Source organism: Actinia tenebrosa, unplaced genomic scaffold (assembly GCF_029948245.1).
Source record: "Actinia tenebrosa isolate PJP-AT-01 unplaced genomic scaffold, QUT_ActTen_1.0 PGA_scaffold6__47_contigs__length_16458017, whole genome shotgun sequence".
NCBI classification, from domain to species: domain Eukaryota; kingdom Metazoa; phylum Cnidaria; class Anthozoa; order Actiniaria; family Actiniidae; genus Actinia; species Actinia tenebrosa.
The window spans coordinates 12587044-12613688 of NW_028292583.1; the positions used below are offsets into that span (position 1 = coordinate 12587044).

At 39.3% G+C, this 26645-nt stretch overlaps 2 protein-coding genes across 2 annotated transcripts; both read right to left on the reverse strand.

Moving 5' to 3' along the window:
• LOC116286370 (uncharacterized) lies at window positions 1-12809 on the reverse strand. The gene is made up of 9 exons (XM_031692875.2): window positions 12434-12809; window positions 11408-12082; window positions 5831-5950; window positions 5427-5549; window positions 4596-5060; window positions 3687-3848; window positions 2403-2768; window positions 2054-2133; window positions 1-1442 (listed from the first exon to the last, which is right to left on the reverse strand). The coding sequence occupies exons 1-9, from the start codon at window positions 12486-12488 to the stop codon at window positions 1251-1253; spliced, it is 2238 nt and encodes a 745-aa protein (XP_031548735.1). The 5' UTR covers window positions 12489-12809; the 3' UTR covers window positions 1-1250.
• Window positions 12810-17912: 5103 nt separating this feature from the next.
• On the reverse strand, window positions 17913-26451 carry LOC116286353 (uncharacterized). Its single transcript, XM_031692835.2, has 8 exons — window positions 26256-26451; window positions 24289-24429; window positions 23460-23619; window positions 22943-23055; window positions 22177-22323; window positions 21749-21962; window positions 21370-21600; window positions 17913-21296 (listed from the first exon to the last, which is right to left on the reverse strand). Exons 2-8 carry the CDS (start codon window positions 24412-24414, stop codon window positions 18859-18861), a joined length of 3429 nt encoding a protein of 1142 aa, XP_031548695.2. The 5' UTR covers window positions 24415-24429; window positions 26256-26451; the 3' UTR covers window positions 17913-18858.
• Between the last annotated feature and the right edge of the window lie 194 nt (window positions 26452-26645).

A 26645-nucleotide genomic window follows, 5' to 3' on the forward strand; every position in this document is an offset into this window, starting at 1 on the left:
TTCTAGGGTATCAATAATTTATTGTACAAAGCATCTTCTCTTTTATTGAACAAATACTGTATATCATTAAACATTGCAATACTAATAAATTAAATCATACAATAACAATAAAGTAAAAACAGAGATTCTATTAACATTCATGATCATGGGAAGCACGGGTGGCGTAGCGGTGAGAGCCTCTCACTAATGTGACCTGGGTTTGATTCCCGCCAGGCTCAGTGTTGTATGTGAGTAGAGTTGTTTGTTGGTTCTCTCCTGTTCTTCGAGGGTTTCCCGGGGTTCTCTGGTTTTCCTCCCTCCGTAAAAATAAACTTCCAAATTCCAATTGGAATTACAGTGGAAGAAGAGCCACTTTGTGGAAATGCCACTGTTAAATCCTATTTATTTTATTTTATTTTATGATCAAAATTTTTTCTTTTTTTCTTTCTCGCTTTTTTTCCTTCCTTGTTTCTTTCCTTCTCTTCTTAATTTCATTTTTTTTACTTTCTGTCTTTCTCTCTCTCTCTCTCTCTCTCTCTCTCTTTCTTTCTTTCCTTCTTCCTTCTTCGTAGATCTTTTCCTTTCTATTATTACAAAGCACACAGAATATCTACAATTCATACTGTCCTGAAAATTCACTTTTAAGACTCTTTCCACGTGTGATAAAAGGACTGGTAAGTTATTTCTATTTTCTCTTTACCTGTTTCTACACGTGTTCCTCTAACATAAACTATTTTCTTAGCGTAGGTACTGTTTTATTGGGGGGAGGGCACAGGTATTCGCAGTAACCTTTTAAAAAGGGACTGTATCCATCTCTATTTCATTCAGTGACAAGTTCACGAAACCAACAAGGCCAACAAGGAAACAGCTTTCGTTAAAATAAGAAGGCTTGACCCCTTCACAAAATTTTTAATTCAGTCTTTACTGATGGCCCTGCAATTTGAATCCCTAGCTCTCCCCTACCCCACCCCCCAATGTAACCAAACCTTCCCTGATTTGCCACTAACTTATGTACCTCATGCCTTTATTTCTTTTTCTCTTGCTATCGTTAGAGATTCTTGTTTCATAGTAAACCTAAAGGCTGACAGCTACATATCTATATCTTAGTGATTGTCTTACGCACTACATGTAGTCATGCATAACGCGCTTCCACTCAGTATTAACCATACCAAACCAGGACACTTCAGCTCTTCTGGTTTCTACTATATTCATTCGCTTTCAGTTTATTTCTATTCTTGTGGAACACTAGAACAGCCTTGCAATTTGTAATCTTATTCTTCAGTGTCCTCTAGAGAACGTCTTTTGCGGTACGGCCTGTAATCGAGGAAATCGACGACTTTGCGTTCGATAAAGTCTCGGAAAGACCTCGGTATTTTGTTATCTCTTTCATAGTTCGGTAACACCTGTTGAAGTCGCTGTGGCTCAACAATGACGTCAAGGACTTCATGAACGAGTTTTTCATCCTGTCAAACAAGAAAAGAAAGAATGTTGTGAATGCGTGACTGTCGAAATGACAATGAAGTTCTTATTATGTGGAGCATAAGATGATAGGATATTTCACTGACTTTTTGTCGCGCATCCGCAGTAACAATGTTAGACTTGTGAAGCATGCGAACAATGAATAACAGGGCGCGTCACCGACGTTGCGTGAATCACGCATAGAACGTTGCACATTGCGCATGCAATTGCGCGGCAACTCAGTTTTTACCACCAGAAAGGAAAGATGGGTGGCGTAGTGGTGAGAGCGCTCCGCCTCTCTTCAAGACGACCCGGGTTTGATTCCCACACTCGCGCGGCGTTGTACGAGGGTAAGATTGCTTGGTAGTTATCTCCTGTGCTTCGAGGGTGTTCCTCCGGGTTTTGCGGTTTTTCCTACCTCCGCAAAAATCAACTTCTAAATCTCAATCGGAATCCAGTGGAAGAAGAGCCACTCTGTGGGAATGCCACTGTTAAATACCATCAAGAGAAAACGAACTAGTTTATTTTCTTTTGATGCCATTTATTTTTAACCACCACAATCTAAATAACGTATAGAGTGGTAATTGACCGTTGCGTGACATTTAGCAGTGGTTACCTGTAATAATCTTCGGTTGCTTTCATTGGCGTACATTTCACCGCTCTCAACGATGTTTCTCACGAGATAACGATATTGTTCTAAAAATCAACAAAAACCAAATAAGTAAAAGACATACAGTATAATAGCTGTATGTACTTAAAGGACGCAGGGTCAGGAGACTAATGAGGGGCGGATCCAGGGGAGGGATGCGCACCCCTCCCTGGTTCCACTTTGTGCCCCTACTTCGGAGATAACCAATACTATTTTTTCCCTTTGATTCTAAGGGGTGCATCCCTCCCTGGGTTAACTTCGTGCGCAGCACCCCTCCCTGAACAAATCCTGTATCCGCTTCTGCTAATCTACCTACTTTCAAACGTCACGTAGAAGATCTTGAATCCTTCAGCCATCCCTGTCGCCATGTTTTCGATTCTCCTTGAACGAAACTTAACGTGAAGATTCTTTGATCGCGAGACGAAGGCCACGGGTTGATCAAACGACTCACAGGCATAATATGTAGCTACTGAGTACGGGCTTGCGCCTTCCCTCATGATCAGATAATCTGAGCAGTTGGGGGTATCATGGAGAGAGATGTTTGGTATTAGTAGGAGTATGTGACGGTTCTCGCTCGGGAAGATAGTCCAGGTACAGTCTAGATCACTAGGGTAAGCGTCGGGGAAGTTTGGAGACATGATCACTCCCGACATCGCTGTCAGATTACCGCCGCATACTGTCTCTGTGAAACGAAAGAAAATAAATAGCGGAGTCGTTGATATTTTTATTCCAAATGGAATTTTTTTCATTATTATGTTTTCCTGATTAAATTTAGGACCATACCTCCAGACGCAGTGCTGAAGCGCAGTATGGCAGCGCGAAGCATTTACGGCTATGCCGGAGATTTCGGCCCCGACACCGCTATCCCTGGATTTACAGACTGATCAGGAAGCTCGGCCGAAGCCTAAGGGAGAGGTTAGTCGGCCCCTAGACCGTAGATGATTAACCCCTTGCTATGACCAGCAGACCCGATGCGCACGTAGAGCATTTCTTTATTTACGTCTTGTAGCCACCTTGCTCCGTGTGGGAGCTGTTTCAAAAATTTAACCCTTAAAAATAATTTATATTTAAGAAGAAAATTGATGTCAAATGATCAGTATGGTGCAACCAAGAGAAAATTTTCTTCGATCATGCAACTCATTAATCAAAGTGGCTGTACAGTGAATGCAAATCAACTACCACTCACTAGTAGAGTATTTTAATCTGAAGAAATCTAACGTCAATTATTGACAATATGAAAAACATGACAAAATTTCCCCCAGAGGGAGGAAACGCCTGTTTGCAGGTCAATGCGCGCCTAGAATCAAGAGAAAAGCAAGTAAACGTAATCGTTACTTGTCCAAGTTTTCCTTTCTCGACCCCATCTGTAACACGCATGCGTGAAGCTCTATCTAGACAAGTCAATCAGTGTTCTTTTAGAGTGATGTTACTTGACCGTGAAACAAAGTCGCATAATCAGTGACTAAAGAAATCAATGGAATTAGTATCTACTACCATTATGTTACGTTGACTATTTATTCACTGGCGAAGGAAAATCACTCTAGGGCTTTAATATTAATTCAGATGCACGTATCTATGTATTTATCAAAGATCAACTAACCTCGGCATTGGTGGGCTGCTTTTGAACCAGAGTACAGTGTTGTCATGTTGCCAGGACAACGGTAGCAGAAGGTCTCGGAGGCATTTGGTTGGTAAGTCCCTCGAGAACAGTTAACACATCTTAGTAGGAAGATATCATAATACATTCCAGGCATACAGCCGGCTGCAACACAAGAGAAACAGAATATCAGATCCGTTGTGTCGAGTTTCTTAACCATTTTCTTAAAGGAGACCTCTTTACCTTGGGTGTAATATTTTCCCATTTCATACCACGTGTCATCCTATAGAGTATCATTTCTTTGTTTAACGGTTGCACATGAGAAGACACATGAATATGGATACAACTCAAACAAAGAATCTTATTCTCAAGACCACGTGTCATTCCCTAGAGTATCATTTCTTTGTTTAAAGGTTGCACATGAGAAGACACATGAATATGGATACAACTCAAACAAAGAATCTTATTCTCAAGACCACGTGTCATTCCCTAGAGTATCATTTCTTTGTTTAAAGGTTGCACATGAGAAGACACATGAATATGGATACAACTCAAACAAAGAATCTTATTCTCAAGAGAATGAGCCATGGTCTAAAAATGGGCAAACATTACGCACGCGCCGAAGAGGTCGTTTGTTGATCACATTTACGTCATATAATAGTCGTATCTTTATATGGGTTGCAACCATTTACACGAGAAAGTCAAGAGGCAAAGACACGGCGGCCATGTTGGTGGTATAACGAATGGAGCTAATGAGAAATATTTTGATGAACACCACCTATATCGCGGCGATGACGTAACGTACAAATGTAGAATTCGTGAGTTGATACTAATCTCTTGCGAGTATAGGTATAAATATGAAAATAATCTAACGTTCATAAAGCATAATCGGAAATACGTCATCATACTAACCAAGTCGCTTGATCTTTCTGCGCATGCCCTGTGTACAAGCGTTCCTCACTCTTGGCACTCGAAGAGACTTCCCGTTCATCGTGTACACTTGTCCTCGAAGAGATACACTAAAATTCTTATGGTTGGCCAGGCTTCTCAGGTCTGCAATAAACTTCTGTAATCTCTTCTCGACTTGACACCGCAAGCAGCTGTAGTTACAATATTTAGACGTGGATATCCTGGTCTGGTCGAGTTTGAGCTCGAAGTTGGCATGAACCATGCTGGTTCCACCCTTCTTCAAACGTGAGCGACATTTAAGGACAGAGCCATGAATCTTGCAAGGGTAGACACATATTTCCTGACGGAGAAGCTTCCGCTTGAGCTCCTTTATGAAGAGTTCTTTCTCTTGGGAACGGATGTTACACTCTCCGACGTTGAATCTTACTTTGACGCGTTTACTGATGAGACCGCTGTCCTTTCTCTTACCTGTCAGTCAATATACATGATACATGAATATAATGATACATGATGATATATGATGATGATGCATGATGATAATATATGATGATGATACATGATGATGATACATGATGATGATACATGATGATGATACATTAATATAATGATACATGATGATGATAAATGATGATGTTATATACATGATGAAGATACATGATGATGATGATACATGATGATGATGCATGATGATGATGATACCTGATGATCATGATACATGATGATAAAGGATACATGATGATGCATGTTGATAGCGATGATGATACATGGTGGAGATGATGATGATACATGATGATAACTGGTTGTTATGGATACCAGTTGTCATGATAACCATACCGGTACAGCTCCTTCCGTTGGGCAGCAGTGTATATCCATCTTTACAGCTACAATAGTAACTTCCTTGTAAGTTATGACAGATCTGTTGACATCCACCATTATTGGCTGTGCATTCATCAAAATCTGCCAGCAATAAATTTGAAAAGAACGTTAGCTGCCAACAACCCTGTGGCCCTCGATTTAAATTTTGCAGTTCAGAGAGTGAGAGGGTGGTGATTTTTTACGGAGAAGCAATCCTAATGAGATATGATCGCGAGTCTGAGGAAATTGAGGTCATGTTCACAGCAGAGTGAGAAGTAGCGCGTTTGTCGCGCACAACACCAGTGTTTTCCTGACGTAGCAGAATTGGGATACCTGTGTTTTCATAAACCACAGGTAATCCAAGTGAGACATAGTGGACCCACCTTGACAAGATGTTTGACCATTACCGACGTAACCAGGTCTGCAAATACACTTGAATGATTTCTGGACTGGCTTGCAAACTGCATCTTGATGGCAAAGACGCTTGGCGCACATGCCGTTCTCTGACGAGAAAAAAAATGAAACACTTGGTGATCCGTTTGATCTGTACGTGTGCACATGAAGTGGGAGATAAACGCTCACACGTGACCCAACTTGACACTCACTCACTCAGCTTAACAAAGGCTATTTTAAGAAACCTGATTGTAAATAGGGTGCTGGTATATATCAAGGCGCTCTCTGAGCTGCCAAAACACTTAAGATTTAATTGCACGATTAGAGATTATTTCTTCATTTTCGGGAAAACATCTCGAGAGTGTTTTTCACAAAAGTATTTTTTCCCAAACGTTTTCACCAGTCTCCCACGCGCGTCAACAGTAGAACCCAGTCTCACTCATTTCGGTCAAGACACTGTGAATCAAAATGGCGGCTGATGAAGAAATCGAAATCAGGAATTCTACTACATTTGCTAAAAGGTAAAGGCTTTTTTTTATCCACAGAAGATATTTTATGAATCTAAATAAATGTCTAAAATACTTGGTTTTCTTTCTGCTGAAAAAAAGGCGACTTTTTGTAGTAACTCGAAGTAGGTGAAAAGTATGTAAAACTTTAGTTCTCTCGGAATAGTTCACTCTATGGCCTTAGTTTTCATGAAAACATTATATATTTGAGCTCGTAAATGAAGTCTTGGATTCTACGATTCAGTTCACATACAAGAAAAAAACTATGCAAAAAAAATTGAACATTTTTAGTTTGAAAACAGTGGAGCCGTCAACCATGACAACTTTCGCAAGGCACGTGCGCATGCCTGCAAAAAGCGCGCCAAAAGGTGTCGTATGCAAATTTTATTCCATTATTTTTTTCGAAAATACATTTTTAGGCCCAACAAATACCTATCTTAGATATTACATCAAAACTTTATAATCTTTGTTTTCTTTTTCTTAATTCTGACTTAGATCTTAAACCGCGTTCTTATAGTCTAAAATACCACACATTTTTGTTCAAATTTTCGAGTTTAGCAAACAGAGAAAGGTCAAGCATGATTTAATTTCTCAAGTGTGCAATTACACCTTTTAAGCTGTTTTGTGTTTTGAAAGTCTCTTGTGCGGTGAGAGGTTTTCTGTTGAATTTTAAGAGTTTTTTTTAGCTATTTTTTAAAAATCGTAAAAAAGTGTTATCAATCTGATGAACTTGGAAATTGGGCGTTCTTCTTATGAAGATGGTAGCACTGCCTCAGTTTCTTTTATTTCGTTTATTCATTCCTTCCTTCTTTCCTTTCTTCCTCTCTTTTTCTCTTTCTTTCTTCCTTTCTTTCTTTCGTTCTTTCTTTCTTTCTTTCTTTCTTCCTTTATTGTTTCTTCCTTTCTATCTTTCTTTATTTCTTTCTTCATTCCTTTCTTTCTTTCTTTCATTCTTTCTTCCTTTCTTTCTTTCTTTCTTTCTTCCACTAAGCTTTAACTATTACCTAAATAAAGCAAACTCGACCTTTAAATTACAACACACGACTTCTGATGAGTTATCTAAGATCTTAAACTCTATATCAAGTAATAAGGCAACGGGCTTAGACGGCATATCTGTGCGCTTGATAAAGGAAGGTGCTCCAATTATTATTAATCCCTTAGTTAAGATTTTCAATCAATCTATAGACAGTGGTATTTTTCCAAATGACCTTAAACTCGCCAAGGTAACTCCTATTCATAAAGCAAATGATAGAGATGATTTAAACAATTATCGCCCTATCTCAGTACTTCCTGCCATTGCTAAACTTTTCGAAAGAATTGTCTTCAACCAGTTATATACTTATCTTAGTTCAAATAACCTGCTCTCTGAAAAACAATCAGGTTTTAGACCACAGCACTCAACGACTACTGCTCTGCTGGAACTTACAACTGAATGGCTTACAAATATAGATGAAGGGAAGATTAACTGTATCACCTTCCTTGATTTTACGAAAGCGTTTGATACAGTTAATCACTCTATCCTTCTCCATAAATTAGCTAATTACGGCATTGCAGAAAATTCATTGAAGTGATTTAAATCCTATTTAACTGAGCGAAGACAGAGATGCAACGTGAATAATACATTATCTACTATAAAACAAACCCTTTGTGGAATTCCCCAAGGGTCAATCCTAGGTCCATTATTATTCATATTGTATATTAATGATTTACCAAATAGTGTACATTTTTCAAGTACAAGAATGTACGCGGACGACACAAGCCTCACGGCTTGTAATACTTCCGTAAAATCTTTATCTGAGCAGATCAATTCTGATATTATTAGCATATCCAACTGGTTGATGGCAAATAGATTAAGCCTTAATTCAACAAAGACTGAATATATGTTTATTGGGTCTGACGACAAATTACGTCAAATAAGTTCCAAACCACATGTTTACCTTGAAGGTAAACAAATCGCACGTGTCCAAACAGCCAAAACCCTGGGGGTTGTAATCGACCAACGCCTGTCCTGGGCTGACCATGTCGATCATATATGTAAAAAAGTTTCATCAGGCCTGGCTGGCCTTAGACAGGTTCGTGATTACGTCCCCCAGGAGACGGCGATTGCAATATATAATTCGCTGATAACTCCTTGGTTTGACTACTGCGATGTGGTTTGGGATAATTTACCAAAAACATCAGCTGACAGACTCCAAAAAATGCAAAATCGCGCAGGCCGAATTATAACTAAGAGTAATTATGAAACTAGGTCGCGCGACATTTTAATGTCTCTAGGATGGGAAAATCTTCAAAACAGGCGGAAGAAACATAAAGCCACAATAATGTACAAGACTTTGAATGCTCTTGCACCTCAAAGTTTAAGAGACCGCTTTGAGTATCAAACTACAAAATATAATTTGCGGAAGGGAGAAAAGTGTTTAAAATTATCGAAACCAAACACTGAGTACCACAAACGTGCGTTCTCCCATGAAGGTGCAAAAGCATGGAACTCTTTGCCTTCAGATATTAAGTCAGCTAGAAGTATAAGGGAATTTAAAAGAAAGCTTTCTTCTGTTGGACTCTCATAAACTTTTTTAGCTGTCTAAATTGTATTCTTATTTAACTCGACATTCTTGTAAAGCAATTTTTATATTGATAGAATTTTTTTTCGAGTATAAATAAAGTATCACTCACTCACTCACTCACTCACTCACTCACTCTTTCTTTCTTTCTTCCTTTCAGGAGGAGGGAGGAGGGGCATGAGGGAGGCAGGTGAGGAAGGAGGGAGACGGATGGAGGGATTGATGGCGGTGGTGTAGTGCGGGCTTCTGGAGGGATGGGTTGATGGTATGAGTGCGTGTACGGTATCTCATTCCTTTCTTCTTCTGTTTTTCTTTCTTTCTTTGCTTTGTTTCTGTCTTCTTTCTTCTCTCTTCTTTCTTCTTTTTCTTCTCTTCTTTCTTTCTCTCTTTCTTGTTTTTATTTTATGAAAGTCCAAGGCCAACAATGAACGCATATCCATAAGTTCCACATTATCTTCACCACTTCTGGCCATTCAGATAACTAAACGCTTTGATGTTTTACTTGTTCCATGTTCAGGCTACAATAACATAGATTCAATCATTTTTTGGCAGAGAATCTAACAAAATTGTCCTTAAATGGCTTCTGAGTAGCTGTTTGCGTTCTCGAAGTTCTTGGTATTTTTTCTGGTCATTGTTCAAGCCGGCAAAGCCAGACACCAGACTTATATTAGGTTTTGTGTTATTATAACAGCGTTAGATAATCTCTCCAGGTATTATTCTTGTATCCAGTGTCGCGGGTAGATATGTGGTGTCTAGTTCATTACGAGCCCAAAACCAATCCATGACCTGAAGCTAAGGTTGATTAATCAATGGAAGACAATGGATAGCAGAGCATGTTTAAGATAAGTAGAATTACTACTTCCTACTGTGAGATGAAAACCAATAGCTACCAATGGGAAAAAACATCCCTACCCAGCAGAATGGCTATGACGCCTGCAGCAATTCTAAAAGGGATTTCCTAGTTCATTTAACGACCTTTTAATATCCTATCAGCAATCTTTTCTTGATGTCACTTCACAGCTTTATAATGATGGTGTTTATTTAAATATTGAGTAGTGTAATGGTATTGTGCTCGTTAGATAGCCGTGCTGTATCGAAGACCTGAGTAAAGGGTGCTTTGAGGGTTTCCATCAATTTCTTGGTCCTCGTTCGTTTTTTCTTCCTTCCTTCCTTCCTTCCTTCCTTCCTTCCTTCCTTCCTTCTTTCCTTCCTTCCTTCCTTCCCTCCTTTCTTTCTTTCTTTCTTTCTTTCTTTCTTTCTTTCTTTCTTACTTCCTTTATAGTTTATAGATCAAGGTCAATGTTATAGAAAACACTGGTATGTTTCTATAGTAAACCATAAACAAACTATATAAACTGATAGCAAATATCCTCACGCTGGACTACATCACGTCTCTCGTCACCTCTGCTTCTCTTCGAGCTTTTGATGTTCAACATTCATCATTGATGCCTCCAAGTACCATTCTTTCCCTTCGTGGCTGTTATATCCTATTCCTATATATCCCTATTCAACATACACTATGGTTACCATCAATTACCATATGTAGACTATATCTTACGCTAATCTCCCGTCAAAACTATCATTATACCGTACTTTAATAATGACCAAAAACAAGGTGCTAGCTTACCAAAGACTTAATAAAATAAAGTATCCTGCACAAACCATGCACAAGGTACGAACAAACGTGTGCTATTTCATGAGCATCTAGCGGAGAGAAAAGAAATAGTGTATGCGTCATGATATACTTTACGGTCAACTGTTGAATAACATCGCTCAACACGTCGCTCAACAAGACATCTTTTCAGATAGTTACCAAACAATTTCATTCTACTTTTCTTAGTTCTCTTTTGTATCATTTCCCAGTTGTTTTGCCTCTCTTTTTTTTCCCCCGGTACTTTTCGCGCGCATCGGATATGCATCGAGCACGACAGATTTCGTTACGGAAGCACACAACTTGACATGCTTTATGGGCACATATCATATCAATATCCTTGCAATTAACATAAGAACATTGGCTAAACCACGTCTGGTCTTTACCATCACACCCAACGTTAGCTCTTTAACTAAAAATTCCTTCGTCTCCCTCCGAGTTCAAAGTCCTCGTTGTTCGTCAAATTAACACTGTGAGGGGATGTTTTAGTGTGAAGAAGCGTGCAATCCTATTTGAATTGGCGTGTAATGAGATATTGTACCCTTGACAAACCGCAAACACGTATTACCCGAATGAATCCTCTGGTTGTCTTTTCAATATTTAGGAGAAGTATTTTAGAAGAAAGAATTTAAGAATCTTAGCCATTTTGTGGTAGTCATTTTTGGATGTACTTTGGAACCGAAAAAAAATTAGCGAAGGTAAATATGAGAAGGTTGGAACCAGCAGCGAACCTTAATAGGCTTATAAAAGTAAACAGTTCCTATGTCTAATATACAAATAAATACCTATTTAGGTGTTAGTCCGATTAAGCACTTTATGATTCAATAAATGATCGTACAATATTCATACCTTGTCTTCTCTTGAAGGAAATCTTCACACGGCATAGTCCCGACCCGTTGTGGAAGCGACCATAAGGAACGCGATTGAACGCAGCGTACAGAAAATTTTCATTCGGCCCAAACTCAGCTTTTTGACCTGATAACGTGAAAAGAAACGAGCTTTTTCGTTTGCTTCTGTCTTCGTTAGGTCTCTGGATATCTTCAATAAAACTTTCCTTTATCCTTTTTCTTCGAGTCTCCCACTTAACGAACTCATCACGAACATCTATCGTCAAAGTAGAGTTTTTCCCAACTATTTCGTCCTCTACCTCCATGAGTGTGTGACCGTCAATACTCTCAGTCCTGTAATTAGACAACACGTTACTGTATATTCTCAGCTGCTTGTTGAAAACCTGCACAGAGGCACAGTTGCTTGTGTACTTGTGGTTGCCGCCAAAACCATACGCGTTCGGAGAATTTGAAAGTAAGAACGTCCAAAGTCTTGGCTCCTGACCGTAATAGAGCTGGAAGTGTGCTCTTTTGAAAGGTCCACTGAAATCCAGTCGTATGACCGCTTGTTTAGAGCAAGGGATTGTCCTCCCAGTCTGCGGCGCATTTAGAAGCTTTATGTAAGGATTCCGTCCAAAGATTCGTCCTTTGTCGAGGTCCAAGTCCAGATCTGTAGACCTTGCGATGCACTGAAAGACTGTATTGAGAGAAGAGAACGCGCGATGCGTGATATGTGTAAGTGAGTAGGGATGTTGATAAGGGATTCTGTCTTCACTGTATACAACTCTAAACACGATCCCTGGATTTGCGATTCCACCATCTCGTATAGCCAGGAATTTTGAACCTTGAGATTTGCGCCCGGCACATAACGACATATGAAAATAAATACTTCAAGCTCAGAGACGCAACATCGAAAATCCTGCAGAATTACTCCAAAAGGAATCCAATCTCCCAACACCAACATACGTCAACAATACAATAAGATAACTCCAACAAAACATCCCAACACCATCTTTAAACGTAATTCATTCAACACAATACTACGTACCTGTGTGGGATAGCAAGAGCAAATAAAAAATCCTCCAAGACTGCTCGTTCAACATGTTCTTCGTTACACTTTTCCTCCTCTTTCAAGTATTGCTCGTTTAATATTCCAAGTGCGTCAGTCCGTATGAATTCTTTTCTCTGATAGTTTGGTTTGACTTTCTGCAATATGAGATGTTAGTTATGTCAGGAGATAACTGTCTCGGCCTTCACCAAGTTGAAGGGGAGATTTAATATTATCAGTAAGGTTGCCTGAAGACTCCAAGTCTGAGACCTCTGTGTTTCAATGATTTTATGATTTACTGGCCGAGAATTTCTCTCTGCTTGTCCGTTGGGGGTAGAAATATTTTGACCTTTTTTTATCTGATAAATCGTGGACAGCAGACTGTTTACGTTCGTAAATCGTTACGATGTGCAAGCCAATAGACACTTACTTATCACCACCTTCAACCACAACCTCCTCAGCTCTCCCCCCTAGGGCTACTATGTCTAACTTTGAACACGTGTAAGAATTTTTCAAAGGGATGTGTGGACCTAAACAATTACTGTAATGGATTGCATTGTGGAACAAGCAGAATACAAAGAAATACGCGTTAAACCAACCAATCAACGCTCGGTACTGCTTTACTGGATTTACTCAAAACAGACACACAATGTATCGCATTAGTCTCTGGGGGATATTGCCTTCCACTTCAGAAAATCAACGTCCATTTTAATTTCGTTATTTCCTCCGCTCTCCAAGATCACTGCATTGGTCACGATTTCTGCACTTCTCAAAGAAAAATCTCTATAGCTTTGCATAGGTAACACTAATGCAGATCTCAATGACTAACGTCCCGCGACTCCTCGCATCCCTCCTCACACTAGGTCTTCTGGAGACCCGTTGTGTGATTACACCACTTTAATATCTATTTTCTTTTAAATCTAATAAAAGGCACGTGATTTAATTTAATTTGTTCAGAAGCCAGTAAAGTGCTCGTCCATCAGCCGGCCTGTTCCAGAACGATTGCAATGATTAATGTGATTGCAACTTGAATCGCTATTTAACCTTATAGTCTGATTTCGAACGGCGCTAACACCTAAGGTACTTATGTTGAGACCTTCTTCAATTCTCATTTAATGTGATCAAATTAAATGACTCCTAATTGAATTTAAGAGCTCCTTAAAATACCACAAAATGAACCGCACTCTTCTTCGATGATAGTTGTGAAATGGCTTTCTTGTAATTGATACATTGGACCGTGAATTGGCTTCTCCCTTTTAGAATACCAGACGTTTCTTGGGTTCCTTTTAGATTTTACGGCTAATTTAAGGCTTTTATGAATCTAATATCCAACAAATGCTAATTTACAGGAAAGGCTGATAATATCGAAAAAAGAAAGGAACAATTTATAAATGAATGGATTTTGTTGAAATATTTTATCTGTAAGTTGACATTGGTTTATCAGTCAATGAAATACCATTTACTAACAACAAATCATCCATCAATCATAAATCATCATTGGAATGTTAAATAACTGAGCTTATTATGACAACCGTTTATTTGCAAAGGCAGTACAATTAGATATATCAACAGATTAGCTGCTCTGTAATGGTTTTGTAGTTATCGATACATCTTGCATTCAAATGGTTTCCGTGCAGTTAATTGGTTTTCCTTGGTACGCATATAGCAATAGCATCTGTGCATATTTCACTCCTTCATGTCTTTTATCTTGAGATATACTTGTTTTTGGTTCGTCTTTGATCACTAGTCGATAAGACAGTAATGTTTTTATAGCCATAACAAACCCTGGGTCACTTTTGATGCTCATATTTTCATTTCCGTCTATTTAATTCGCCGCTTTTGTTATACATATATAGCGACAGAAATACTTTGGGGGAGGGGAGGGGAGAGGAGGGGAGGGGATGGGCTTGGCCTCGTCATAACATCTGGAAAAGCAAAAAGCGGAAGTGGGAAGCCAAATGAATGCACTTTAGCTGAACTAACCCCCTGGCTTGTCCCACCTGGACAATGGGTAAAATAAACTTAGGGGATAGGGGTGGGGCATAATTTGCAACATTCCGAGCTGCGCAGGGGGGAGGGGGGGGGGATGTCTCTCGCGTCATCTGTCTTTAAACTCCCGACTATTCAAGGTTACAATTCAAGAAATATTCTTTTTAAAAATTGATAAAATTCCCAGGCTGATAGCGGTTAAGAACACTATAAATGACCAAGATGAGGAAAATAATTACAGATCACCCCTTCATCCCGTCGGGGGTGGTGAGAGGTGGTTTATTTATAGCACAAGTAAGCATAAGTTAAGGTGGGACAGGAAAACCTTTCGGGAAATGCCTTCGCTTCCTTGGAAATAAATTACAACTCCATTAGAAGCAGATCTTTGACCCAGGGGTAGAGGGGTAGGGAGATAGTGATAGTAGGAAAACTAGATGATAATGTGGGGGGAGGGGAGAGTGGATATATTTTACACTGCTAGGATGCATAACTCTTGTAAATGTAAACGTGATCTTTATTTAGCCAGTAATGCGCGTTCAGCCACCAGGCTGGTATTCAAAGGGGCTTATAATGAGGGGGGTAGGGTAGGGATTTATTTGTAACACCATATTTGTGTTATAATCCTTGTGGGGGTAGGGTAGGGATATTTTTTCACCTTAGCATGACTGATAGATAGTGTTTTGACTAACCCCTTCCTTGCCAGTTGACAAGATGTAACGAGTGTCTGATATCAACACGATACGAGGCATTGTTACTAAGTGTTTCTTATCTCTTTGTGGTTTTGATTAACACACTCTTATATACGTATTTAGTCACGCCCTATACTCAGGATAGGCGCCACATACTCACTGACTGACGCATTCGTTTCATCAGGAAACAAAGAACCCGATCGAGAATCGATTGAGAGGAAGGATACTTGGTAAAAGACGAGTAAGTATCGATAATACTTAATATCATGCCTGATGCGCAACGATGTATGTACGAATACATATTGATTAGTTACTTCGTATAAGGTACAATGCAAATACTCAACGATGTATGCTACGGATACATATTGATTAGTTACTTTATATCATGTACAATGCAAATACGTAACGATATATGTACGAATACATATCGATTAGTCTCAAATCTTCAATAAATAAATCGCAAAAACATTTCGGTTAGTTCATTATGATACGTCAAATGCAGTTGCGCAATACACCAAGACTCCAACAAGTATCGATTACAGTCCAACCCACACTAATAACCCTAAAATATACATTTGAATGGCTTGCAATAAAAACCAATATACACCATGAAAAAGCGGTTCTTTTAAAATCATTCGGTCCAAAATTTTGCCAGAAAACTGATTTTGGAATCGAATCAATTAGAGTACGTGAAACCTGTTAAGAAATTTTTGATACTCAAAATTTTGAAGCAATATGTCAAGAGTCTTGGAATCTCCCAACTAGTGATGACGTCATATGGAAGCCAAAAATAGACGCGCACGTGACCAAGGTATACATCGCGAGGGTCATTGAACACGATTCGTGGTTATCTCTGAAACCTTGGAACATATGAGTGAACCAAAACGTTTTTATCAATAAATTCTACAACACTTTGAACTTTACCAAATGAACGTAATAGCACGAAAGACAATAAAACTTATTAAATTCTCATGCCATTTTCAATCATTCTATCTATATATTATTAAGTTGTAACGAAATTTTTATTTACCCTTGAAAATGGCATCAGAATGCCTGTTGAGTCAATTAAAATCATTAATCGTATTTTTAAAAGTCTTACTTTGAACTTTGTTACCAAAATTTAAAAAATGAATTCGTGTATCTTTTCCTTTAAGATTGATGCTTCAATAACTATTTTACTGAATCTGTTAGTAGCTAAGATATAGCATGGTCTCGTCCATGTATTTTAACAGACCTTCAAGACGTAATTCAAAACACATCGCCTTTTCGCTGGACCAAATTTACTCAAAGTAACGAAACTATACTTGGTCAGGTTTTAACAGAAAGTTTGCTACGCTAGTGTTTTGAGTGAATTTTACGGGATTAAACACCATTTTTTGTGCAGCTTTCTTCTTGTTTTCAGCGTACACTCCGCCACATACCAAACCACTTAAAACTTAATCAAAGGCCGCTTCACTTTGATCAGCCAGAACATCTTTCTCGCCTTTAGCACGGAGTTTTAACTTACATTAAGTTGTGATCCCTTTTTGTTTTTTATTTGTTCTAATTAAATTATTGAGTTGGTCTTACAGGCGCGCTATTTATACTTCTTGTTGGGACTTCTTGTCACACAACTGTTTACAGGGATATTATATCTTGTCTTAGAAACTTCGCTACGCTCAGCACAGCATTCGTGATGTGCCCTCACTAACCGATACTAAATAGGCATTGCATTTAATTAACCATCTTAATACGATTACCGTATTATACTGCTTTAATCATATTACTACTCTCCAGTACAGATATGCGCCTGGAAGCTTGCTTTCAGCGCGCATGCGCTACTCTAAGCGCTCCACGAGTCGGTAGAAAAAAAACTAATAAAATGTCACTAGCGGCTTTTGCGGTTGTTAATGTTTAAGGGACACGGTGTTTTTTTTTAGGAAGTTAGAATAGTTTGGTGATATTTTGTGTGAGTAGTGCTTTGCGTGTACAGCGCTAATCTTGTGTTGTTGGCAGGTCAAGTCGCTTAGCTCCGGTTCCAGGGTTCTTAATAGGAACAAATGTTTAAAAATCATTTAAGATCATCTATCTAGTACCTCATATACGGTTTCTAACACATTCTTTTCTAAAACACTTTTGAGATATTTTAAGCGCGTTGATCCTAAAGTACTGGATTATTCTCTGTGTCTGGGTGACCCTCTGTTAGATCGAACAAACACAGCACATATGTTGATTCACTGTATGGGACTCGTAACCTCTTCTGATTGTTTGAGTCAAGCCTGTCGGCTTTCGTCTTTGTAATGACCGCTTTATGAGTTATGAAGCCTTTAGTCAATTGGCTCAAACACAGCAGTAAGCTTCAAGCTCATGTGGCGCCATTTGCGACCTTGAGATTCCCATCTACTCAGGTTTTCTAGTCAAGATCGAATAACTAAAACAGCTTTCGAAAGACTTCAAGACGAGAGGTAGCTGTTCTTGCCGCGAGCTTTTCAGATGCAATCCTAGCTGCTCTCGATCAAACAAGTGCAAGCCAGTTTTCACTATTTGACTAATAAAAAGATTACATTGTCTTTGTGGCAATGTCGCTAACGGAGCTTAAATTGGGGGTCGAACAGCCCTAGAAATCTTATCGATACCCTGAGACAGCCTTCAAGGAGAAAGAAATACTTATGCAACAAATAGACAGTTTGAACGGGAATTCATTTGTCTAAACCAGATTTAGCTTGAACGATGAATGAATAACACTGAAAGAAAGAAAAAAGAAGGAAGGAAGGAAGGGACGATTATATTTTGAAACATCAAAGAACACACTCCACCATGACAACTGCTAGCTTTTGACACTTGATTGTTTAATATTTATTTTCATCATCTTTGTACATCATATGACAGCTGTCAATCATTTTGATATTTCATTTAACGGCTTCCAACAAATCACATTTATTGCATAATTTACCTGATCAAACAGAAACGAAAAGGAAAAATATTATAGTGAATTTTTATATTACTAAATGACCATATGGGAATAGCTCTTCTGTTTAAGTGGCCGCCATCTTGAAATGTAACCAGGCCTCTGCTTCAATTCGAGGCTTTTGTATTTCAAAATGGCCAGCAAACAATAGGCTTATTAATGATGACGTCATACTTTCAAAATGACAAGGCGAAGCGATCTCTTGCAGACCACGTGTCATTTTCTTGAGTGTTATTCACCGTAAAGATAGAAAAGGTTTATCGGCCACTCATCGCGAAAGGTTTGGAATGAGAAAACATTACGCCCAAAAGTTCATAATTCTTCTTCTCATGACGTAACAAAAGAAGCATGAACTAGGTATGTTCCTCAAGGCAATATGACGTCATCATTACGTGGCCATGACGTAGAAATGTAATTTTAGTCAAATATATATAAGTAAAATTGAGAAAGAAAAGCTACGTATTAAGCGCTATTGCATAATTTAATCGATAATTTAACTCAATTAAGCTTCATTCATAATATTGTCAATGCACGTTATATCTATAAACGAAAAAAGTTGAAAGTCCATGTGCTAAAAATAGAATTATTCTCTGAAATATTTCTAATATCTAAATTAATCTTTGAGCAAATATTCGAGTGCTTTTGCTGTCGAGAGAAGCAGGCTTAATATAATTATTTCTAGTTTCTATGGCAACCATAATTTAAGGGTGGTATGTACCAAGCCTCGTTATTCGTATCGTGGTCTATTGGTTGCCATAGTAACAACTTATTATTAATTTGAAGCTAACCGCTTCCTTGACTTAATTCCTAGAAGAATTCTGACAATGCCTAGCAACCACCGCAACCATAGCAACAACTGCTACACCAACGACCATTGCTGACGCAATCACGACGATCACCACTGAAGAAACGACGACTGCATTGTCGGAAGTATCGAGCTGAACGACCTTCTCGCATTTGGTGCCGTTTTGACCATTGAAGGGGTATGTCGTCACATTATGAGCCGCGAGGGAGTTGGCAATAGGCTTGTTATTAGCATCATCATCATCGCTGCTAAGATCGATTCTATCCCTCATTTCATTGTAGCCTGTATTAGATGTTTGGGTATCCTGTGGTTTGGGTAAATGGACCATAATTTTATCACCCTCAATTTTGGTTTTAATTCTCGCCAGTTCGTCGCTCTCGCTACCAACGACATAATAAACACGACCTCCGATAGTAATGTTACCAAAGAACGTGTGCGGCTTGTGCACGTCATCTTCAGGCTGTGGTATTCCAACTACATTCTGTCTGTCCTTATTCTCATGAGTTAACTTCTTGTCACCCATCGCTCCAAACACAGAGATTCCCTCGGGAAGCCCGTTCAGTCCTACACCCATGCCTGAGCCCACGTCACTAATGGACAGCGGTTTGCTAGTTGCTGTTGGCCCTTTGTGTTTTATTGCGAAATGACTAGTCTTGCGGTCAGTGGCTGGCTTACCATGCATCTCATCAATGATGTCAAATATCTGAGGAATACTCGCCTGACCACTTCCGGCATCAGATAATTTATTATTTCCGGTCTCGTCTATGATATCAAGTACTTCCGGTACTCCAGGAGCTGGTTTAACGTGTTTGAAGGTCTTGTACGGTTTTACTTTATGAATAAACATAAATGGTCGTTTTGGCGGGCTCAAGCGAGAGACCTCTTGGACATTCCCCGTTGAGATCTGGTTTGTGGAATTTTCTATGTTGAACGAATTTATATGATCCCAAAGGCTTGGCTGAGAGGCAACCGGTTTTTCCTGATTAGCAGGTTGAGCTACAACCGGTTGTAACAGGTCTTTGTTCTCGTTAACTGGTTGTTGGGGCTCCCCAAAGCTGACTTTGATCGTGAAGTTCTCAGGGACCTCTAAAGTGTTATTGAGTATCGGTCCTTGTGTGGGTGCAGGTGTCGTTGGTATAGTGTATGCTTGTGTTGGTGCTGGCGGCGGTGATGTTGTATCATAGGCATTTTGGTTAACAGGCGCAGCATAAGGTGTAGTTTCTTGTATAGGTGGGTATGTAACGGGTGGTTGTGTGACTGGTGGGACGTAGGCAGTTGTTGATTGTGTGACTGGTGGGACGTATGGAGTTGTTGATTGTGTGACTGGTGCTTGAGTAGGCGGAGGTACATAAGGCGTGGTGGATACTGTAGGAGGTATATAGGGTGTCGTAGTCTCACTGACAGGAGCTACATAAGGAGGAGGTGAAGGCACATACGGGGTAGTAGACTCCGTGACGGGTGCAACATAGGGTGCGGTCGATTGAGTGACAGGGGGCGGGGCTACATAAGGTGTGGTGCTCTGGGTCGGAGGGACATAAGGTGTTGTTGATTGCGTGACAGGTGCTTGTGTCGGTGGTACGTAGGGTGTAGTCTGCTGTGTTATCTGTGGGGCGGCTGTTGGTGCAGCAGGGGTTGCTACTTCCGGTGTTAGCCTAACGATAACTAAAGGTTGCTTGAGTTCACTATCATCTGTTTTGTAATCTGTCTCATTAGTATGTCCTATAGCCTGATCTCGCATAAACTTACGTAGATTCTGATTAAGTAAGCTACCTGTGGTGGAGTTAGTAGCCTGATCTTCATAACTAAATGGATAGATAAAATCATTAACGGTCGGATCCATGAAAGGACTATCCCTCCATGGTATCCACACCCCGCCAGTATTATCAGGATTGGCACTGTTATCTAACTTCGGATATATAACAGACTTGATGCCCTTGGAGTAGAATTTAAGCCTGTCTAACATGACTTTGAGTGTGTTGGGCATAAACTCTGCAAGATTGTGATACTCACAAGGATCCCACTTGATGTTAAACAGACACGGCCTCTTCTCAGGGTTACATATCGGCGCATGCGTATTGAGTAACGGATTAGGCATCTTATTGGTGCAGTCTATTGAAGCATTGGCCAGGAGTCTTGGTTTTCGAGCATAGTCCAGTTCGTGTGGTGCCTCAGGGCGCTTGTACCAGTCCGAGTAGAACTTCAATGTTTGATTTAGGATGATCTTGTAATCACCCACTCTTAATGAAGCTCGGTTGCCTAGTAACGGATCAATCCCATGAAGTACTTCGTACCTCGGACTCCTCGAGCCGAGAGCTATTGCTTCCCAAATGTTGTATCCATCAATGGGGCCAAGAGTCTGGGGTACACCCCCCGAGAGGGCGAAAATGGTAGGCAGCCAATCAGTCGCATGTACGAGCCCGTCATACACTCGCCCTGCGGACATACACCATGGATGTGTTATTCTACTATTAAAAATACGTAGATCGGTAGCGAAAATCACACTCACCTTTTCGTCTGATCATTGGACTGTGAACAAAAGCAACCCCACGTACCCCTCCCTCCCATAAAGAATTCTTGACACCACGTAGAGGATAGTTTGAGCCCGCACTCATGTCTAGCCCACCAGCGGCTGCACCATTATCAGTAGTGAAAATGATTACAGAGTTCTGATAAAGTCCTTTTCTTTTGAGGGTCGTGACAAGTTGACGTACTGATTCATCAAGCGCTGCCACCATACCTAGGGATAGAAAATTGAAATATGAGTTTGACTAACTGACTGACTGACTGACTGACTGACTGACTGACTGACTGACTGACTGACTGACTGACTGATTGATTGACTGACTGACTGACTGACTGACTGACTGACTGACTGACAAGCATACCTGCATACGTTCTTCTTCTTTCGTCTTTAATATACTTGAACTTATCAACGAATCTATTGGGAGCTTGAAGAGGATTTTCCATGTTCCCTACTGATACGGCTTGGTGTGCCATGTAGATGAACAGCGGTTGTTCTTGAGCATGCGCTTCGATGATCTTATCGGCTTCACGTGCAAAAAGTTCTGTTCCGTACACTCCTGATTCGTTGTAGACAACCTATCACGTGACATGATGAAACCAATCATTAGCATTTATTGTCATGATTTGCGCTATCTTTTGAGTGGTTCCATTCAGAACGTGTCCGATAATGCACTTTGATGACATTACACTCAAAGACTTCCAACATGAATGTGCCGTGCCGTGCCCCTTGACGGTAGCGCAACCGAGCATTTTCATTGGATGAGCAGCTAGTGTGATCTTATATACTTACGTTCATATCTCTCCTCAGGTCGAGGCCATATCCACCATCATAGGACACGTGTTTATAGTAATCCTGATTGGATGTCCAGAATCCAAAAAACGAATCGAATCCTCGATACGTTGGGGTGTATTCTTTGGAGAAGAAGCCAAGTTGCCACTGCGCATGCGTGGGATAGAAATGACGTGTAAGTATAAAATAGTCTTTGAGTACATAATAGTTTTTGGTAGATTCATCTAACTGTACCGGCTATTTCATGTCTAACAATACACGTTTTCATAACGTTTTCGTAATTTTGTTTAGTTAACAATTTTAACAACCCTAGTTTGTGCTTTTTCATTTGTTGACGGTAGTAAGCACCTAATTAAACGGTAGACCAAATCCACTTGGGCGCGTAAAGCTTTCTTAGCTTTCTTTTCTTTAGACCACATGCCTAGAGTACCATTTCTTTTTTTAAAGATTGTGCATCAGAATTCGAAGACACATGAATATAGATACAACTCAAACAAAGAATCTTATTCTCAAGACCATGTGTCATTCCCTTGAGTATCATTTCTTTGTTTGATGGTAAAGTGGCACACGAGAAGACACATGAATATAGAAATAAGGCAAACAAAGATTCTTATTCTCAAGGGAGTGACACGTGGTCTGAAATGGGCAAAAATATTATGCGCTAAGGATTTGGTACATTTATCCCGAACTAAACTGAAGTCTTGTGTCACATGTATTCCATAGATCACTGCTGATCAACAGGAATGCAGGCTCAGTTGATATTTACCTTCCCAACAGCATGAGTTTTGTAGCCTTGTTCTCTAAGGTATTGGGGCAAGAATTTTTCTTCTAGCGGTACTCCCATGGCTTGTCTGTTATGGATAGTGTCATGCTGTAGACCTGTAACACAGAACAACAATAATCAGGCTACCATGCCTTGACGTCATGCTTATACGTGACCATGCCTTGACGTCATGTTTATACGTGACCATGCCTTGACGTCATGTTTATACGTGACCGTGCTTTGACGTCATGATTACACGTAACAGTGCCTTGACGTCATGATTATACGTGACCTTGCCTTCACGTACGTTCTTGATCTTTGGCGGTAGCAACCATATCAATGACGTCATGATCATCACGTTACCATGCGCTGACCTATGATCTTAAGCTATGTTGGCAGCAGTCCTATCAATGAAGTTAAGATTGTCACGTGACCATGCATATAATTGGAATAAGTTACCTACAGTTATGTTAATGACGTCATGATGGTCACGTGACTATTTCGTCATAGAAGTACTCACCCAGGTGTATTGGGTATTTTCCAGTCATGAATGATGCTCTCGACGGTGTGTCCAGCGGTGATACGTAATAATTATTCAGGATGACACCGTTATTGGCCAGCGCATCTAAAGCAGGCGTAGGAATCTGGGGCGAGCCATGGAAACTGACGTCATCCCATCCCTAATGTAGCCAATAAAAGATCAAAAGGTTAGTCATAGCGTCATAGGTCGCCACGTACGTTGGTTGACTGACTCATTCATGTCCGAGATAGCACCCAAAAATATTCTTTAATTTTTTGGTGGAAATAGTGCAGTTTTCGTGTGACTGTCAAAAGCTCACGGCACGAACACGGTCGTGACACAGCAAGGGATACGCCAGACAAATCACATTGCACGAGAATTTACTCTCCATCCAATCAAATACCCGGAACACGGCATAAACACGGCGCGGACACGGACACGTCAAGATCACGGCACTTTTAGTCCAATCATATTGCGCGTGAAAAAATCAACCAATTAAAATTCTAGAAAGTATCACGGTCACAGCACCTCACGCTTACGGCACTGCGCTTTTCACAGTCATACGAAAACTGCACTATGCTACAAATATCAATGCAATGCTTTGTGACAAATAAAATATTTTTTTCTTAAATTCACTAATTATCCAATGTTCTCATGCCGGTGCTTCTCGGTCAAAGGTTTCGAGGAAGTCTGGCACCCAGTATAATAACCTAATACTTTGTGCATTTGATCAAATTAGTGAATGGAAAATGGCGCAACATCAATAATAAACATTATTATGAGTATATTATTTATACATAAGAACACTTTATTATAGAGTCTTGCTTACCAAATCGTCTGCTACTATCATGATAATATGAGGTTTTTTAGCCAATGCTTGTATACTGCATAGTAAAACCAGAATAAGAAGAACCCGCGGGACATGGCTCGGGACAAGCCGCGGGATTGCTTTCATCTTTTATTAAACTGCCTGGAAAAGAAGAAACAAACAAAATTAGGATTTTTAAAGATTTGCTTTCGATTTCACGTAATTTTTTACTTTGATATTTCGGTAATTCGGCCCATTAAGAAAAGCCTGTGTTTTGTTTTGAGTCTTATAGTACACTCAACAAAATTACTTGACTCTGATTGGTCGAGAGGAGTACAATTATAGCGTTAATTGTACTCCGTAGGAGTACCGAATTAAGTCGCTATGGTAAAACGGCCAAAACAATGTCAAAACAATTATTTTCTATCATTTTGTATTTAAAAAAAGAGAAATAAAATTTAAAGCCGTAAGAACTAATCTTTTTTATGCATTTCAGTTGCGCGATGGCCTGAAAATCGGCCGCCAAATAGACAAAGATGAACGGCGTCGCTTCGCATTTTTTACTGAAATTTTGTTGAGTGAACTATAAACAAAAAATCGCACGATCTTCTCGTACAATTTGGAATTAATAGACACTCGTAATGTTTTGAAAGTTCTTTAATTGTACTCGCCTAAAGGCTCATGCAATTACAAGAACTTTCAAAACATTACGAGTGTCTATTAATTTCCAAATTGTACTCGAGTTCGTGCGATTTCCTAAACAAATAGATTCCTGTCTTTTTATTGGATAATAACCATGGATCAAAAACTTTGATTGTCACTATTGACTAATTAGACAGGATTGATAATCTCACATTCCTGTTGAAGTCAGTACGTAAAGTAATTTTGCCATACAGTTTATTCTGGAGACTACGGTTCCATTTCCATCTCTTTCTAGATCTGTTTTCCTCTTTCTCCGTTTGACTTCTTTCAAAAACTCGAAAGTTTGCAAATCAAAAATGATGTGTGAAGGCGAGAAAAAAATTGAAAATAAAAAGGGACTTCAATTCCATGTATCTGCAAGGTGCTTTTGATATCTAGTGTAATGTGAAAGGTTTGACTAAAAAGTGATTTTCGATTCTCCTGCTCGGTCTCAAACGTTTTTCGGATTTCGTTCACTCATGCATCTCAGTTTCTATCGGTTACTGGATTGAATATTCATTCAGGGAATAGTAAATTGTCACGTCATTTCAAACTGATTTCATCCAAAGTATTTACTAGAAAAACTTAAGAAAAAAGTAAGAATGTTTGGTCGTTAACTTAATATAACACCACTACCTGCTCCTTCCTTTACTCTACAGTAAAATATACTCTAAAAAACTCTCTTTTTCAATTCGTAAAAGTTACCAAAACTTAACCAAAACTTCGCATATTGTAATATAACATTTTTGTGCAATAATTGTTAGTTTTCCATGTCGGCAAAGTGTTTTGTTTCGTTTAGATTTATTCTAAAATGATTGATATATAAGCTCTACCAGTTTCTACTAATAAAATACCTGTTTTAGTGGTAAACATTTCTTTTGTTCATGGAAGCTCCTTTACGAGCTATCAGGTAGTTATTAATTTATGACGGGTCTTTGTCTTTACCACCATATCAAAAATCTCTCAAAAAATATTCAAATTACGATAAATTAAAGCCTTAGTGTGCTAATGCTTTCTTTTTAACTTCAAATATTTTAAAAAGGTTAGCTCTTTTTCAAACATTTACTACACGTAAGGTCATTGATCGACTTGAAAGCTGCTATTACCCGCACACAGCAACTAGCGTCTTTCAAATCGCACAAGATAATTCTTGAGAATAACATTTCTTCCTTCATTTTTTTCCCCTTCTTTTTAAAGCTAAAATTATAACTCGTCAAATTCAATTCGGACTGGAATAATGTCTGAAAGGGATTGGAGAGAAATTGAAAATAGGAAAAGCATCTTTGGTATCATAGTGCTTCACTTACCTTAATATAAAAATCTGTCAATATAATTCTCGTATCTACCCCACGAGAAGTCCACAATTTATGGTATTATTCTTACAAATCATATTATTCTGTCATAAGGAGTTTTAGCTGTACAAGAGATAAGTATTTGCGGTCATAGTATAAGGATTCAGAGCGTGTCCATCCCGCTTGTTTCGCGAGCTGTTGTCCGACAAGTTTGTTGCTCGTTCCTCAGTTCTCCGCTTGCCATATTTGGAAGTGAGATCAACAGGTCAGTCAACGTCAGCATGTAACTCATGAATTATTCATGAATTATTTATGAACTCGAGATTCTTTACTGGCCAACCTTCTCAGTACATCTTAAAATATGAGATTCAAGAAATTGTCAAAAGAGTATTTGACAAAAACAAT